The sequence below is a fragment of the Coturnix japonica genome, chromosome 2, assembly GCF_001577835.2.
Source record: "Coturnix japonica isolate 7356 chromosome 2, Coturnix japonica 2.1, whole genome shotgun sequence".
In the NCBI taxonomy this organism is placed as follows: domain Eukaryota; kingdom Metazoa; phylum Chordata; class Aves; order Galliformes; family Phasianidae; genus Coturnix; species Coturnix japonica.
In genome coordinates this window covers 133,926,982-133,942,355 of record NC_029517.1, presented here as the reverse complement: position 1 = coordinate 133,942,355, position 15,374 = coordinate 133,926,982, and the positions used below count along the sequence as shown (strand labels likewise).

The window sequence follows — 15,374 nt, the reverse complement described above, 5'->3', positions numbered from 1 at the left end:
TCCACATCCCAACCAGCCAAATCCTTTCTCTAGCTGCAGTCCTGCTCCAAGGATGCTCTCTGCTGGATACCCCAAGGCAAAACACTCATTCAGATGGTCACTGTGCCTGAGAGATAGCTTCAAAAGCAAATCTGCCTCTCAAAGCAGTGGAAAAATTATAGGGAGCCTACCTGGGGGATAGGGGAAAGTGGAGCTAATGGGGTTTTCACCCTATAGGGGACCGTTGGTCAGAGCTGACTCCTGTTCTGTGCAACGGGGTAGAGCCTCCAGCGTGTCGCTGTGATTTAGAGGAACCCATAAATCTGAATGAATGGGTTTGTGACTGAAGGTTAGCAAGAGGCTAGGACTCCGGCAGCCGCCCGCTGCTGCTACAACAGCTTTTCCCCTTGAGGAACTCGAAAAGAATCAGCATTTTTCTCCCTAATAGAGCTTCAAAACTCTGTTGTGAGCAATTTGGAAATTCACGTTGAGTTTCGGGTTCATTAGCTGCTGGCTCCAAAGCGTGTACATAGTCAAAGCTGTCTAATATGGACGCACCGCACCAGTGCCTTGAATTAATGTTATTGTTATTTGTGTGGACGTAGTGGGGTGCAAACAAGGTTAATTGAAATGAGAGTGCTGCTTCCTCTTGATAATGGCTCAGGCTTGACAGCTAGGAGGAGTTTATTTTTGTATAAGAGCTGGCTTTATTATCCCTTTTTATTAGAGCTAATTTGGGCTCTATATCAAAAACTACATTAAGGGAATCATTTACGGTCACACCACCACCAACAAAAAAGATAGCCCTAGAGCCCTGTCCTTTATGTTAATGTCTGCAGTTAAAAGACAATTAAAAATAAACTCTTCTCTCTTAAAGCACCCTTTGTTTTCTTTCCCCTCTGCTCCCCCCTCCCTCGATTTCTCCCTCTCTCTTTGCCTCAAATGAGCCAATTTAGTTAAAACCCTAAACGTGTCCTTCAGGGAAAGGGACTTTTCTGCGCACGCTTATTGCAGAAGGGTAGGTATTGGTTTGGGGACTCTTGAAGCAGCAGCACTGGGATGAGCAGAGGGATCAATAGTGCACTGAGCAGTAAGTAGATTTTGCTTTTAGGGGATGGGACACCCTTGAGGGGATGGGACATTGTTTGGGTGATGGAACAGCATTTAGGTTCCAAACGGATCACATTGCAAAGCTGCTTCTAGGGTTGGGAAGTTACTTTGAGTTAAGAACGGTGACATATTGCTGCAGATTGGTAATTTGTTTTTAATTATAACAGCTGGAAGAAGGTGAAGTTTGCAGTTTGAGGCGGTGGGTGAATGCTCTCTTGCTTTTCACTGTTTGTCATAGTGATGCTGAAGCTGGGGAGTAACAAGCATGTGTACTGGGACAGCTCTGCTCCTCCTCCTCCTCCTCTCCTGGAGCATTCTTCTCCCATTTCCAGCCTTCCTGTAGCTCTAGGGGTGCTGAGCTGTTGCCTGCGTGTGATACAGCCCCCCTTACAAATTATGCTTGCAAGCACTTTTCTCCCCTTGTTAAGTTGTGAGATTACCCTTGTGCTGCTGGAAAACCCACATGAGATAGAGGAAAACCATGATGGGAAAGAGTGTTTCAGATGGAGCAAGCCTTCCACTTCTACTTTTTCATCATCTCTTGGGATGGTGTTTGCTGCCCTTTCCTCCAAGGTTATCTGGGAGTTTTGCAGGGAAAACAAATCCACTCCACTCCACTGACAACCCCAGCTGAGTTTTGTAAGGGCAGTTTTGTGCTTTCCAGCAATCATCCTGTGGGATGCTTTGACAGCAGGACCATCTCATGTCAGGGATCTGTGCGGTGAGAACCCAACAGAAGAACTAAAAATACCCCTGGGATCAGTGGTTGGCAAAAGGCACGGATTTATTTTACGTGTGTCACGGTTTTATTTCAGTTCTGGGCATTGGAACGGTTCCTAATAGCCATGAATATGGGAGTTTCTCATCCTCTGCATCTCATCCTTTCCTCTTGCAGATGCCAGTGTGCTCCTACTTCTTGAAGGGGATCTGCAACAACAGCAACTGCCCCTACAGCCATGTCTACGTGTCCAGGAAAGCAGAAGTGTGCCAAGATTTCCTCAAAGGCTATTGCCCTATGGGAGAAAAGGTAAAAAAGAAAGACAACCATTCCCTCTCTGCCTGCGGTGATGGATTTGGGATTTTGCTAAAATAGGCAGAGGGTACTGTACTGGTGAGCCACCAGCTGTTTTTCATGCGAGCTACAGCACCAAAGGGAGCCATAGAGCTGGAAGCTGCTGAACACCTGCATACGTTTCCAAAGGTTTATGGGCAAAGTGGCTTTGTTTCCTTACAGGCATGGAAAAAAAAAAAAGGAAACAAATGAAAGAGGTTACAGCTCGCGATCATGTGCTGGTTTTGTGCATCCCTGTGCAGATAGCACCAACCCCAGGCACTGCTCAGTTAAATAGATGGAAAACAATAGGAGTGCACACTGAGCTCTGTTTTTTGCACAACTTAATGGTTATTTTCAGTCACACTGACTATATGGTGGGTTAAAACTGAGCACGAGTCCCTGGGACTCAGTTTTAGCAGCGGCTCCTGCACCCTCCCTATTGTAGCCTACATCATTTAAGCCTCCTGATGTGCCAAGATGTGTTCCTGGATGGAGATTTCCTGGATTCTGGCTCCCTTCCACATATCCTTCTGCTTTAGGTCAATGTGGTGAAGTGCCGCAGGGATATGGTATGCACCCATGGTTAATTTGTAAGATGTCTCTGAACTTATGGCACCATATGAGCATGGGATTGCTTAGCCTTCCCAGATGAGGACCTGGAGCTGGCTGACAGTTGCTGTGTTCCAGTGGAATTTTAGGGCTCTTTCATTAAAGAAATGAAATTCAGGGTTTATTCAATGTCTCACATCAACTCCTTCCTTCATAAGTGCTGTAGGGGTCTCCCACTGCCTTGCTTTGTGGCATTGCTGAGCATCCCTGGGCATTAGGATCATAGAATTATTAAGGCTAGAAAAGACCACTAAGGTCATCAGGACCAAGGATCAACTCCAGCCCATCCCCACCATGTCCACTAAACATTGTCCCTCAGTGCCACATTTCTGTGTTTCCTGGAGAGGTTGGCTCCTGTTGTTGGGTTGGGAAGGAGTACGTCCTGGATGCATCATACAATTCCTGATAGAATTTAGCTGTTTTCTATTCATTTAATACCTTGTTTGGCCTCTTGGTGTGAGCCACTCTGTTGATGAAACATATTCATTTCTTTCGGATCCCTTGAACAACATAAAGACCACTTCTACTTTACTTCTCCCATTGCCATCTCAGACTTGCAGTGATCCCATCAGGGTCCTCAGTCTGTGGTCATATGGGTATGGTCATAATTGGGAAGAGATAGACAGGAAATTTGCCAACAGACTGAATAAGTGGACAGAAGTAGAGTCTGAGATTTATAGAGATCATAGAATCATTAAAGCTGGAAAAGGCCTTTAGTCCATCTAGTCCAACCATCCACCTGCCACCAATATTGCCCACTAAACCATGTCCCTCAGTGCCACGTCTCCATGTTTCTTGAACACTTCCAGGAATGGCGAATCCACCACTTCTTAACATGCTTTTAACCTCCAGGATGCATTTGTTTTACATGGAAGAAAACATGAAAATAATATCCTGAGTTGGTTCAGCCACTTCCATGAGTTAATGGGTCAAGACATAAACGTCAGTGAGCAGCTCCCCAAGCTGGAGCCTCCAGGTACGACATCCAGAACACTTCAGACACTTCTGGAGTTTTGCAAACACTGCTTTAATTCAGCTCTTCAACTGAAAAGAAAAAAAGGGAGAGAGAAAAAAAAAACCTGAGCCACTAATGAAACAATAATTTTGTTTACATAAAGTCTGCCAGATCGCAGGGCACCATCCCAAAAACTCCCCAGCGGGCCTATGGAGCAATATTATTTTATTGCATTTAATAGTTATGCATGAAGAAGTGGCTGCCTAAGCACTGTTTTGCAGAGTGGCTGCTCCTACAGCTTTCTGAATCCCATGTGTTTTGTACTGCTGTTCACTGAAAGTGTTGGGATTTGGGTGGGATGCTTGGATATGGGCTCTCCTTCTCTCTGTCCCAGGAGCTCGTCTTGATGGGAACACTGGAAGATCTCAGCGGCATCTCTGGGTGTGGTTGAGGGTCAAAAAGCCAAGGGAAGGCAATGATGCTTGAAGGCTGGTTCTCAGGAGATGCCCAAAATGGAGCTTTGCACAAAGGGAAATATGGTGAAGCCATGATATGTTTGGGTAGATGAACATGGGGAAAGCTGTTAGTGCTTAGAGGACATCATGTAAAGCTTCCATATAGAATCACAGGAATCATTAAGGTTGGAAAAGGTTGAGATCATCAAGTCCAACTGTCAGCCCATCCCCTCCATGTGCACTCATGGAACCGCGAGTCCTCTGTCCACCTACCACCAATATTTCCCACTAAACCGTATCCCTCAGTGCCACATTGACAGGTTTCTTGCGTTGTCTCTTCACTGAAACACAACCAAGTGCCTTCCTCAGGGCAAACCCATCCCTTCCAGATGGAAGAAGTGGTTACAGGGCAAAAAACAAGCAAATAGGAAGAAGAACAACCAAAATAAGGACTGTAGGAAACTCAGGACATCAGCAAGAATGGAGGAAAATCCTAATAAATTAGGCTTAGGCTAATTACTTTTTTCTGTCGGTGTGTGGAGGGGTCTGTGTGCAGGATAAACATCTCTTCTAAAGAAAAACATAGCTGTCCTGTAGCACTCGCCGCACGGGCAGCGTCCCTACAATTATTTTAAAATATTCCAATTTAAATGAAAATATAAAAGAGATATTTAGAATATTTATTCTATTAGTAAAAGTGCTTACTGCGTCACTTTTGGAGTGTCAGAAAAGCATTCTCCTACAGATGATGGATAGCAGCCTGTAATTATATATGGGGAGAAATTGCTGAGCGGGCCATATTTAACTGGGGAGGAGAAATAGCAGCGTGGGCCATTAAGGGTTAATTTTATTCTCTAAATAATATAAAAAGTGCTGAGTCCGTTCTTTTGCTCAAAGTAGAAAGTCCTCAAATGGACCCCGGAGAGTTTCTAATATTCTACTGAATCAAGTAAAAATGTTAACCTTGCTTCATAAAACGATGCCTTGTTAAAGATGCGCAGTCCCTTTTCTTTTGAATAATTTAGGCCAGGAGTAAATCTCCTCTTGTTCTGCATTGCTGTTGTCCGAGAAGTGTTGAGAGCTATCTGCTTGCAGCCTGAGCACTCGGTAGAGCATCCTCTGAGGATGAACTCCGAGGGAAGGACACCTGGGAATTACAAGCTGAAGTCTGCTTGGGTTTGGAAGTGTGTTGCGTTGGGTTCTTCTACCCTTTGTGTTTTTCTCCCTGTGCTGTTTTTTATCGGACCTTCATAAAAAATGCCATAAATTATTCACAGTTGATGGCATGTCATTGGCAGTGTCACATCTTGAGTGTTTTCTGGGATTTTTTGCGGGATGCTTAGGTGAACATGATTGGGTTTTGACAATCCCTTGGGTTCTGACTCCAACTTGTGTGCATTTTTCATACAAATGGTTCTGTGGACCTGGCCCAATCTACCTTCATCATAATCATTGAGTTGGAAGGGACCTCGGAAGATCATATAGTTCCAGTCTTGCTGCCATGGGCAGGGTTGCCAACCGTTGAGTTGGACTCAGTGATCTTTAGTAGTCTCTTCCAACTTGGAGTGTTCTATGATTCTTTGGTTCTAAATCAGGCACTGGGTCAGGTTGCCCAGAGCTCCATCCAACCTGGTTTTGAACACCTCCAAAATAAGTGAGAAAACTTCAGTTTCAAATTCCCATATCCTTGTTTTAGGGACATAGACTGTAAACAGGTCCCTTGCCCTTGGGGGAAGGGGACAGCTCCTGTAGAAGCATATGGCTGTATCCTTCATAAAGTGAGTGTTATACCCAATTATTTTCAGAAGGGAGTTCATAGCAAAGTTAGACTTTGGATTTTCAGCATCCTCTCTCATCCTTGGGGTGTGTGTTGGGTTGCTATGTGTAATCTTCTTAGAGTGATGCCACCCATGGATGTCTGACTGCTGCATTGCCCCAAGCTCTCTCACCTTCTTCAGCACCACAAGATGGTTCTGTTGGGTGATGCTGATATCCCCCTGGCCAGGGGAACACCAGAAGGGAAATAGAGAGAGGGGGAAGGGGAAATGAGGCCACTTGCAGGTGCTCCTCAGGGTTTTCCGATGACAATACCTTTTTTTTTAGAGTTTGGTCTCTTCCTATTTTAGCTGTTCAGATGAGTTGTCCTGTTTTAACTAGTTGCTTTAGCATAAAGACTACTCTATTCCCCCATCTCTCCTTCCATTGGGTTTCTCTTGTCTGTGTTTGGGACATGAGTTCATGGAGGGGAATGGGGTGATGCTAGTGTGTGCAAGGCACTATAGCATCATCCCAGGGACAAGGGACAAGCAAAGGGACATGTCCATGGTGGTGAAGCCTGCAGAATCCTTCTGTACCCCTAGGCAGCCACCCTGGACATCCATTGAAAGGCTGCCGTGGGATTGGATATAATTGAACATCGGATGAGTTATGCTCACTCTGATGGGTGCAGAGTGGTCCAAGAGGTGGTTTCTCTGCCAAGCTTCTCTCCTGGCTGTGCCTAAATGTGGTTTCCAAAATAATACACGATACTGAGGGTGTTGACATACACAGAATCATAGAATCATTGAATATTCCAAGTTGAAAGGGACCCATAAGGATCATAGAATCATAAAGGTTGGAAAGACCACTGAGACCATCTTAGTCCAACCATCAACCCATCACCAAGTTCAACTCCTGGCGCTACTGAGGTTCTCCTGAACCACCCAAAACTCAGACTATGCACTGCTGCTTTAATATTTAATTTTTGATAATTTAATATTTAATTGCATAGCTTTGAGCACGCACCTAGGATTACATACAGCAAGTACTTGCCTTAAGACTAGAGATGTCCCTGCAGAGCAGGTGACTTGCAATTTGCTTTGCATATGCAAACTTTGGTTTATTGGGGAATAAATTGTATTTGAAAGAATGGGGCTCAGAGAGGTTATGGTGCAGCACCACTGTTTCCTAGCAGTGTGTCACAGCAAAGGCAAGTGAATCAACCTGGTCCTCTCTAACTGCTGCATCTGTAAAATTGTTTGGTACTAAATAAGCTTTTCCCCCATGGTGTACATTAGAGAACGTGCTGCATTAAATACCTATCTTCATATTGTTTCCATCAGCTGCTTGGAAGCCTGTGGGTAAATTGTTCCCCCATGGGAACTGTTAAGCAGTGAGACACTGTGAGATTAAACAACACTGAAAACGCGCAGGGAAATTGTAAAGGGATAAATCAGGGGGAAGAGGGGATCTGCCAGGGATGCTCACCATTGAACCATGCTGGGACTGCCCAGCTGTCCCCAAGCGTAGAATCATAGAATCAATTATTAAGGTTGGAAAAGACCACAGTGACAGCAGAGACAGCTGCTTGTTTTTCTACAGAAAACTCCAATTCAGGGGCTTTTTCTTTGCTGACAATTTGTTCCCATTTTTCTCATCTTGTGATGCATCACGTTGGTTCTTCTCTCCTTTTCTGGTGGAAGTTTAACAGGTTCCCACTGTAAACGCTTTTTCATTTCGCGTATCTGATGTATTTAATTTAACACATTCCTAATCTTTAGGAAAAGCCATCAGTTAAATGTCTTTGGGACTATTACTTAATTATCCATTGCTCGGTTTGTGATGGAAAGCAACTTTTTTTTCACAGCAGAGATCAGACGTTTGTTGGTCTTTTGAGGTATCTCTTCACCCTTCTTTGGTCCTATGATGAAACATGGGTTGTTGAATGTCTTCTGGCTGTGGAAATCCCAAAGACTGATTCCTCTCCTTCATCTCATCGTTTCCAAACCAGTCATGATTGTATCTTGGAGAGGTTTGGGATTTGCTGGAGGTTGCAAAGGAAAGTGCTCTGATTTTGTGAGCAGGAGAGCTTCCTCCCAGCCTTCCTCATTCCATCAATGCTGGCATTGACATTGACCATATTCACGGGCTCTGTTTCCAGATCACTTTTGGGTGGGAAATTGGTACCTATGGGACTTCAGCATTGCATCCTTGGTTGAACAAAGGTTCGTTCATCTCTTGAAGGCCCTTCAAATACACTATGCAACCTCATGCAGCTGCTTCATATATGGATTATTTGCCCTGTGCTGTCAGTTTGAGACAAAGCTGTGTTTTTTTTTAAAACAGGTTTCAATTTCAGATGATTTTTCTTTCAAATTTCCCTGCTGCTGACGCCTGGAGAGAAGCAGCCACGGCAAGAGCAGATTTCCAGGCCCGAAGCACTCATCTCCAAACCCCATGATGCTGTTATGCTGAATTAAACCCAATCAAGCTGAGAAGCTCCTCCATGCCCAGCTACCAGGGGGGCTATTTGAAGTGCAAGAAACCTTAATATAAAACCTCTGTGCTCAGCGTGAACATGGGGAGGGATATGGGGAAGGCTAAGCTTTGAGCCATCCCAAATTTTCTCTCTGTTGGCCGTACCTCCATCTTATTTCTTTTATGATCCTATCGCAGCTGCTTCCAATTTCCAGTCCCCTTTGATTCAGAGAAGCTTGCAGCGGTGAGTAGAGAAGAGTAGGATCTCAAACATGTGCATATGTGACCATACCTGGGCAGAGGGAAAGGGTGCAATTCATGGACTTCTCACCATGGGGCTGCACAGGAGCCACCTGGAGGCAGTATTCATTAAAACTGCAAATGAGGGAAAGACATTAGCTGGTCAGATGATAGGGAGGAGATAGAATCATAGAATCATTAGGGTTGGAAGAGAACACTAAGATCATCAAGTCCAACTATGAACTTATTACTACCATGAAGAGAATGACTTCCACTGTTCAACTGGTCAGGGACATCTCCCTTTTATCTTCCATTTTGACCAAATCTTTAAGGACCACCAAAGGAAGAATAGGTTTTCTGAGCCCCACTCATAGTGCTCTGAATACAAAACTCACTTGGGCTTCTATTAGTAGACTCAAACCTCAAACAGATTATCCACCTGCGTTCAAGAAAGTTGGATATTTAGGGATCTGCACATTGCGTCTTCTAAAGAGCTGATCCATTTTCTACACCTGCAATAGGAGAATGATGAAAAGGCATCACATTATTGCATCTTGAAAACCTCACTTTCTTTTGCTCATGCGGGGGAAATAACCCCTGAGATTTAAATTTATCAGTCCTGCATGCAACTGTTTTGAACTCATATGGTAGAAACACCAAGTCTTACCTATGCATATGCTTTCTACATGTATGAGGGAAATCATGGGACATTTTGCCCCATTTCCACTTTATATGGGGTGTCAGGGATGGTTTTGGAGGTTACAAGCCTTTTCTAGGCTTTTTCACGTAAATCAAGTGACAGATGTTGTGGCATTGCTTTTCATAGAGTTATAGAATATCCTGAGTTGGGAGTGACCCTTGAGGATCATTGAGTCCAACTCCTGGTTTTGAGTTTTCACACCATGAATTTTGAACTCCAAAGTGCTCAGGTCATATCCAAGAGCGTTTGAGTTATTGCCCTACTTGAAGCTCTTGGATCATCCTTTATTCATTCTCATTGGTGGTGTGTTTCTGATCTTCCTCCAATTCTCAGCCATTTTTACCTCCCTCACCTTCATTTTGATCTAGATGATTTCAAGTCTGGTCACCAGGAGTGATATTTTGGGCATATATAAAGACAGCAGCCATTTATCCACCTGTTCCAGCTGCAGGTTCATGATGTGCCAAGTAGACTTTTTCCTTCCTGCCAAATTTTGGTTCCTCCAGGCATGCCCACACAGCACCAGAGTGAGATTACTCCAGGATAATGCAAAGATTTCCTGCTTACCTTATCCTATCATTCAGAATTAGCTGATGATTAGCCTTTGATAGCTCTTTTATAGTTCACTGCAGTTGTATGATAATCGTCCACAGAGGCAACTTCATTTTATTTATCTTTAAATTTGGCTTTGGCTGACAGATGTTTTCTGTGTGCTACAGTTGCCCATTTAATTCGTTTGCTTTTATTTCATATAACATGTAGCAGAAATCTGAAATCAGCCAACAAAGTGATTAGTAAGTGAATTCTTTATTGAAAGAAGCAAAAGCGGTCAGACTTAGCGATGACCTTGGATATGTCTGTTCTTAAGATCACAGATCATGAAAAAAGAAATAGATAGTTATGAGCTCACATCTACAGGAACTGTGGAGTGAAACCTTGGCTTGGGACTCAACCAAAAGACCCAACGTTGGCAGTTGGACTGGATGATACCATAATGATTCTGTGATTCTGTGAGCGGGCATGGTGATGGTGGGTAACAGTTGGATTTGATGATCTTGGAGGTATCTTCCAACCTCAGTGATTCTGTGATAAACCTATTCTGGTATGTGGTGCCCAGTTGTGTCAGCTGGGACAAGGCACTTGACTGTACGTCATTGTGAAATGGGACTAAGAAGGGCAAATGAGTTGTGCCAGTGCTTGGCTCCCAGCAGAAGAGGGTTTGTCTCTTCATTTTGCACGCCCAAATGATTCTTGTCTGAAATTAGAACAGCAATGAGGGCTGTGCTACTGGTAGTGATAAGTCTGAGTGCTGGGGATGGCAGCTTCCCATTTAAAAAGCTTTGTGACTTTCAGAGGAGGTTTAAAACTAATCAGATTTCTTCTGTGCCCCATCCAATTCGTGTATCTCTGCAGAAATCTTTGTGGGTTTCCATCTTGCTTCTTATTTACCGTACTCTGTAATGGCATAATGAGGGTTCTTATTGCAACTTTAATTTAACTGTAGTATCTCCAACAGCATTCAGATGCTTGCATTAAAGATGTTGCTTATCAGGGCAAACTCAAACTGCTTAATAGCCTGGGCTAGTTGATAATAGTGTCTAGATAAATACCAGCCTGTGATTTTTTTCCTCTTGCACTTTAATATCTTTGTAGTAAAAGATGCATCACAAAACATGAAAATTAGGAAGTCTGGAGGCGAGTAGTCACTAAATCACTGCTAATGACTGGGAATATACTGATGAGGCAAAGTTCTTGATTTCGGTCTGAACTTCTTCACAGGCAAACACAAAGCAGAGCAGATTTTGTCTTTGTTTCCACACTGGATTTCCCCTTTGTTCACGCTTATTTTCTCTTGTTGGATGATTTCTGCACCCTGCAAACATCAGTGGCAGTTCCTCTGTCCACCCGTGAGCTTGCACATGGCAGAGCCTCTGTTTCTGGTGAAGACTTCACTGTAGGGGATGTACAACTGGTGTCTATCTTGCTCCATCCCCAAAGTTGATGATCTGGGGTTGACAGTTCCTACAGATGGGTTATCCATGTGAAACATAGGTGAGTTCTCCATCTGAAACTGGCTCCATCATGACTTGGAGGTGTGATGGATGACCTTGTCAGGGAGCTGTGATGGGAGTGACATTCCTGAGCAGGTTCTGCAAAGCAGTAAGGAAATGATTAAGCGCTGAAGGCATTCCTGCATTGGTATCCATGCTGGTCCTCATCAACTCTTTGCTCTCTACTGGGATTCACCTTCATCCTTCTATCCATGGCTTTGCATTCACCATGTCTCCACCAGCCCTTGGCGCCTTGGGGCTAGAGTAGGGCCAAATTGGAGTTTGCTAAGGGCCATGGCTCCTCTGGGTTTTCAGGACGTCCTTCCTTTCCCTGGAGGATTTCAAGAAAAAAGATGGATGACACACTCAGCAACAGTTGGACTGAATGATCTTAATAGTCTTTGTAACCTTATTTATACTGATTTTGAGCTTTCCCTTCCCTTTTTCCAAACCACTGACTTGGAAACCACAAGCTCAAGTGTCCACTTGTGCTAAATTGGTCATCATTGGTTTTCCATTGGTCATCACGCCTCCTGCTAGCTTGTTTGCTGTTTTCATATCTACTGTTAATTGGGTGGAGAGAAGCCCAAAGAAATGGGAAGAGCAAAGCAAGGATGCACCAGCGATTTGCTGTCTGTCTTCCCATGTCACCTTCCATCCTCTGGCACTGGAATAAGAGGAATCAAGCAGGGTGCGAGACAAGCCTGGAGATATTTGAGAAGTTCAACATGGGCAAACTCCTGGTGGAGCAGAGCCGGGAATGCAGGGCTGGATGAGACTGTTCCTCCCCCATGGGGTCATTGGGCGGTTACTGGTCGGCCCAGTAACCCAGCTTTACCTTCTTCCTGCCTTGCTGAGGTTGTTGATGGAAAATGTTAATTAATATCATTCTCAGGGCTGAGATCTTCCAACCAGCCTTGCCAGTTGTTGCCTCCTTCTTTGCCAGGTCTGGGCTAAAGAAGGCTGCACTCCACAAATACACTTGTGCCTGACCCCTCCCCGGTGAGTGACAGGGCTGGGGGCCATTTATGGCTTTTTGGGTGCTGAGCAGCACCTTGAATTTCACCCAGGACTCCCTGGCAGCTTGGGAAGAGTCCTGGCTTAAGGGCTGCCAATAGACACCATCCCAGTATGGGTACTGCTTGCTGCTCAGCTCCAGGCATACCATGCAGGGAACTCCAGAGCAGGAAGACTTGGGGGACCCTGGAGCATGAGCCCCCCTCGCCGGGGCTGATCCCTGTCTCCAAACCATGGGATGACCTTGTTCTATGATATGACTTCACTTCATGGGATGACCCCACCCCATGAAGTTTACGCCATTCCATGGGCACTCAGCGCAGCTGGTTGGAAGAAGTTTTGGGGTTTCTGTGGGTTTTCTCTCCTCTCTGTTAAAAGGAGCCAGATACTTTTTCTCTTTTTATGGTACAACCTGCCTGTTGGCAGGAGTCCCACAGGGTATAATTAGCCACCCTGACAGGTGGAAGGGATCGGGTGGCCCTGAGCTCGAGGTCGCTCGGCCACCCCATTGCTTCACCCTGGCTGACACATGGCAAGCAGCATTACAGTAACCCTCCACTTCATCTGGCTTTAAGGCACAGGGGCAAGAGAAAAAAGAGCTGTCCCCTCCCTCCCATAAATAAATAGAGGGGGCAGAGTCATTAGAAAGCTGAACCGGGGACACAGCACTGGAATTAGTTGCATGTGGTTTTGTTTTTCTTATATATTAAGTGTATATTCACCAGTGGAGCCAATGACCAGATAGGGATGTGGCAAGTCCTGCTCCCACTGAGGATTGGTGGGGATGGGGACACGCATGGCACACATCTGTGGATGTGGCACTGTCCCTTGGTCCCTCTCAGCTGGGAAGAAGCAGCCAAGCCATGTACATCTCTTGTATTTTCCCCAAATCAATGCCATTCTCCATCATTCCTTGATGTAGTGGTGACAGTTCCAAGGGCGATGTATCATTGTGGCTTCTTGAGGTGAGGAATCTTTTCCTGCTCTTCTCCTTTCCACATTTGTTTTTGTGCTGGAAGATACACAGGAGAAGATTTTGCATTTCTGGGGAGAGCTGCTGCCCTGCTGGTAATTAGTGGTAATTGACTTGGGGCGTGTTTATCAATAATGCGTAAGTCTTCTGCGTTTCTTGAGAAGCAAATAAATCAATATAAGGAGCTAACTTGACAAATATCATTCAGTGAACTGCTGTTGGGGCATCTCCACTGGGTTTTCTTACAGCTGTTGGGATGGCAGAGCAAAGTTGGGCATCACTTGGACTGGACCCAACTGCAAAACCAAGGAGCAGATACCATTTCTGATAACAGGATTTCTCCAGGTAGAAGGTCATTGAATCATAGAATATCTCAAGTTAGAAGGGACCCGTAAGTACAATTGAATCCAAGATGTCCCACAGGGCACTCATTTTGCACACAAGTGTTATGGCAGAGCCCCAAGGACAGTGAGCAGCAGATGTTCTATGGGAGCTTGGCCAAGGATCACCCTGGGCAGGAATCTTCTGGCTCCCTGCATCAGCCTTGAAGGGCTTTGGGTGAGAAATGTGAGACCTGCCCTGTTCTGTCTTCATGGTGAGCACAGTTTAAGAGCTGCATGTGCAAGGGTGTGTGGCCATACAAAGCTGAGATGTGAGAGCAGCCACCCACCAAGAATGCTGTGTTGGGGATGAAGAGAGAAGCAAGAGAGGTCCTCATGGCATCACTGTCATTGCAAGAATGGAGAACTGGAGTTGCTGGTTGGCTGTGAACCTTAGACAGAACAGATGAATGATTGAGGTTGCAAGGGACCTCTGGGTCCATCTGATAAGCAGGGATGCTCTGAACTACCTACTCAGGACCGTGCCCTTTGGAAGGCTTTTGAAGATATCCAAGGAGGAGACTTTGCGACACCTTTTGGTTTTCCTCATCTTGATTTTCCACTCCTACCATTGCCATGTCTACACGTCTTGAACACCTTAAGGGGTGTTTTCCCTGGTCCATCCCCTACTCAGCCCATTTTGTTTCTTTTACTTGTTAAAGCACTTATCAGTTTGAGACGTTTGTTCTCCTGCTTGCTAATATGTGGGGGGAAATTACCTTAAAGCTGCCCTATCATTTAATCTTAGTCCTTACCTTCAGTTGACAGAGGTTGGGATGTTGTGAGGAAGGTAGGGGAAAAAAAGGGCAAACTGTATTGCCAAACTTCTTGACATAAAAGTGTGTTTTCTAGATTTTCTAAGATAATGACTGTTTCAACAGGCTGAGAGAAGCATTGTGTGCTGCAGGACCTCCTTTTCAAATAGGACAGTTGGACTAGTTGATCTTATAGGTCCTTTACAACCTTGTGGTTCCATGATATACTTCCTATTGAATGGCATGCCAAAAAAATAAGAGTTCACATTCCTACATTCAAATGAGACTTTGTTGGAGTTCATGATCTTTGTGGTCTTTCCAACCTGCTTAATTTTGTGAATGGGGGGTGAAGATGGGCTGATGGTTGGACTAAATGACCTCAGTGATCTTTCTAACCTTAATACTTCCATGATTCAATGAGAGCTGACACCACACCTGCAGGGGATTGTCTTTAGAATTGATTTTCCAGTACCAGTTGGGTGGGATAGAGCAGTGGGATTTTGGAATCATGGCAAACCTTTGAGCACTATTCGGAGGTGCTCTGCTTTTATGATACGCGTTGGCCTATCAACTTGGTATAACATCATGGAAACTCCTTGAAATAGAGAGGAAAAGTGCTTGGAGCTGTTTTCTGTTGAATTTTACTCCTCCTCCTGATTCTTGCACCCCACAGAGCTGGTGTTGGTGTATCTGTCTGGCTCCCTAACCCTCCTGCTGTGCCAGCCTCCAGCTGTTGAGTTCCTCCCTCTGCTGCTGATGTTGGTGATCGCCTTGAGCTGCCAGACCCCATTGCCCTTTCAAGCAGAGTCCCCTCACTCCTGCAGCTCAGCAGGGTTGCCATTCCCTCCCAAAGGTCACTG

At 45.0% G+C, this 15,374-nt stretch overlaps 1 protein-coding gene across 3 annotated transcripts in view; it reads left to right on the top strand.

The window, feature by feature from the left end:
• The window catches only part of ZC3H3 (zinc finger CCCH-type containing 3), a 139,702-nt gene that overhangs the window by 108,484 nt on the left and 15,844 nt on the right, over positions 1–15,374 (top strand). For 2 of the 3 annotated variants that reach the window (XM_015856441.1, XM_015856440.1), the window contains exon 9: positions 1,985–2,116. In XM_015856441.1, the coding sequence (XP_015711927.1) occupies positions 1,985–2,116 (132 nt within the window). Of the gene's footprint in view, positions 1–1,984; positions 2,117–2,682; positions 5,143–15,374 lie in introns of those variants that run through there. The other variant, XM_015856442.2, reaches the window with a different exon arrangement.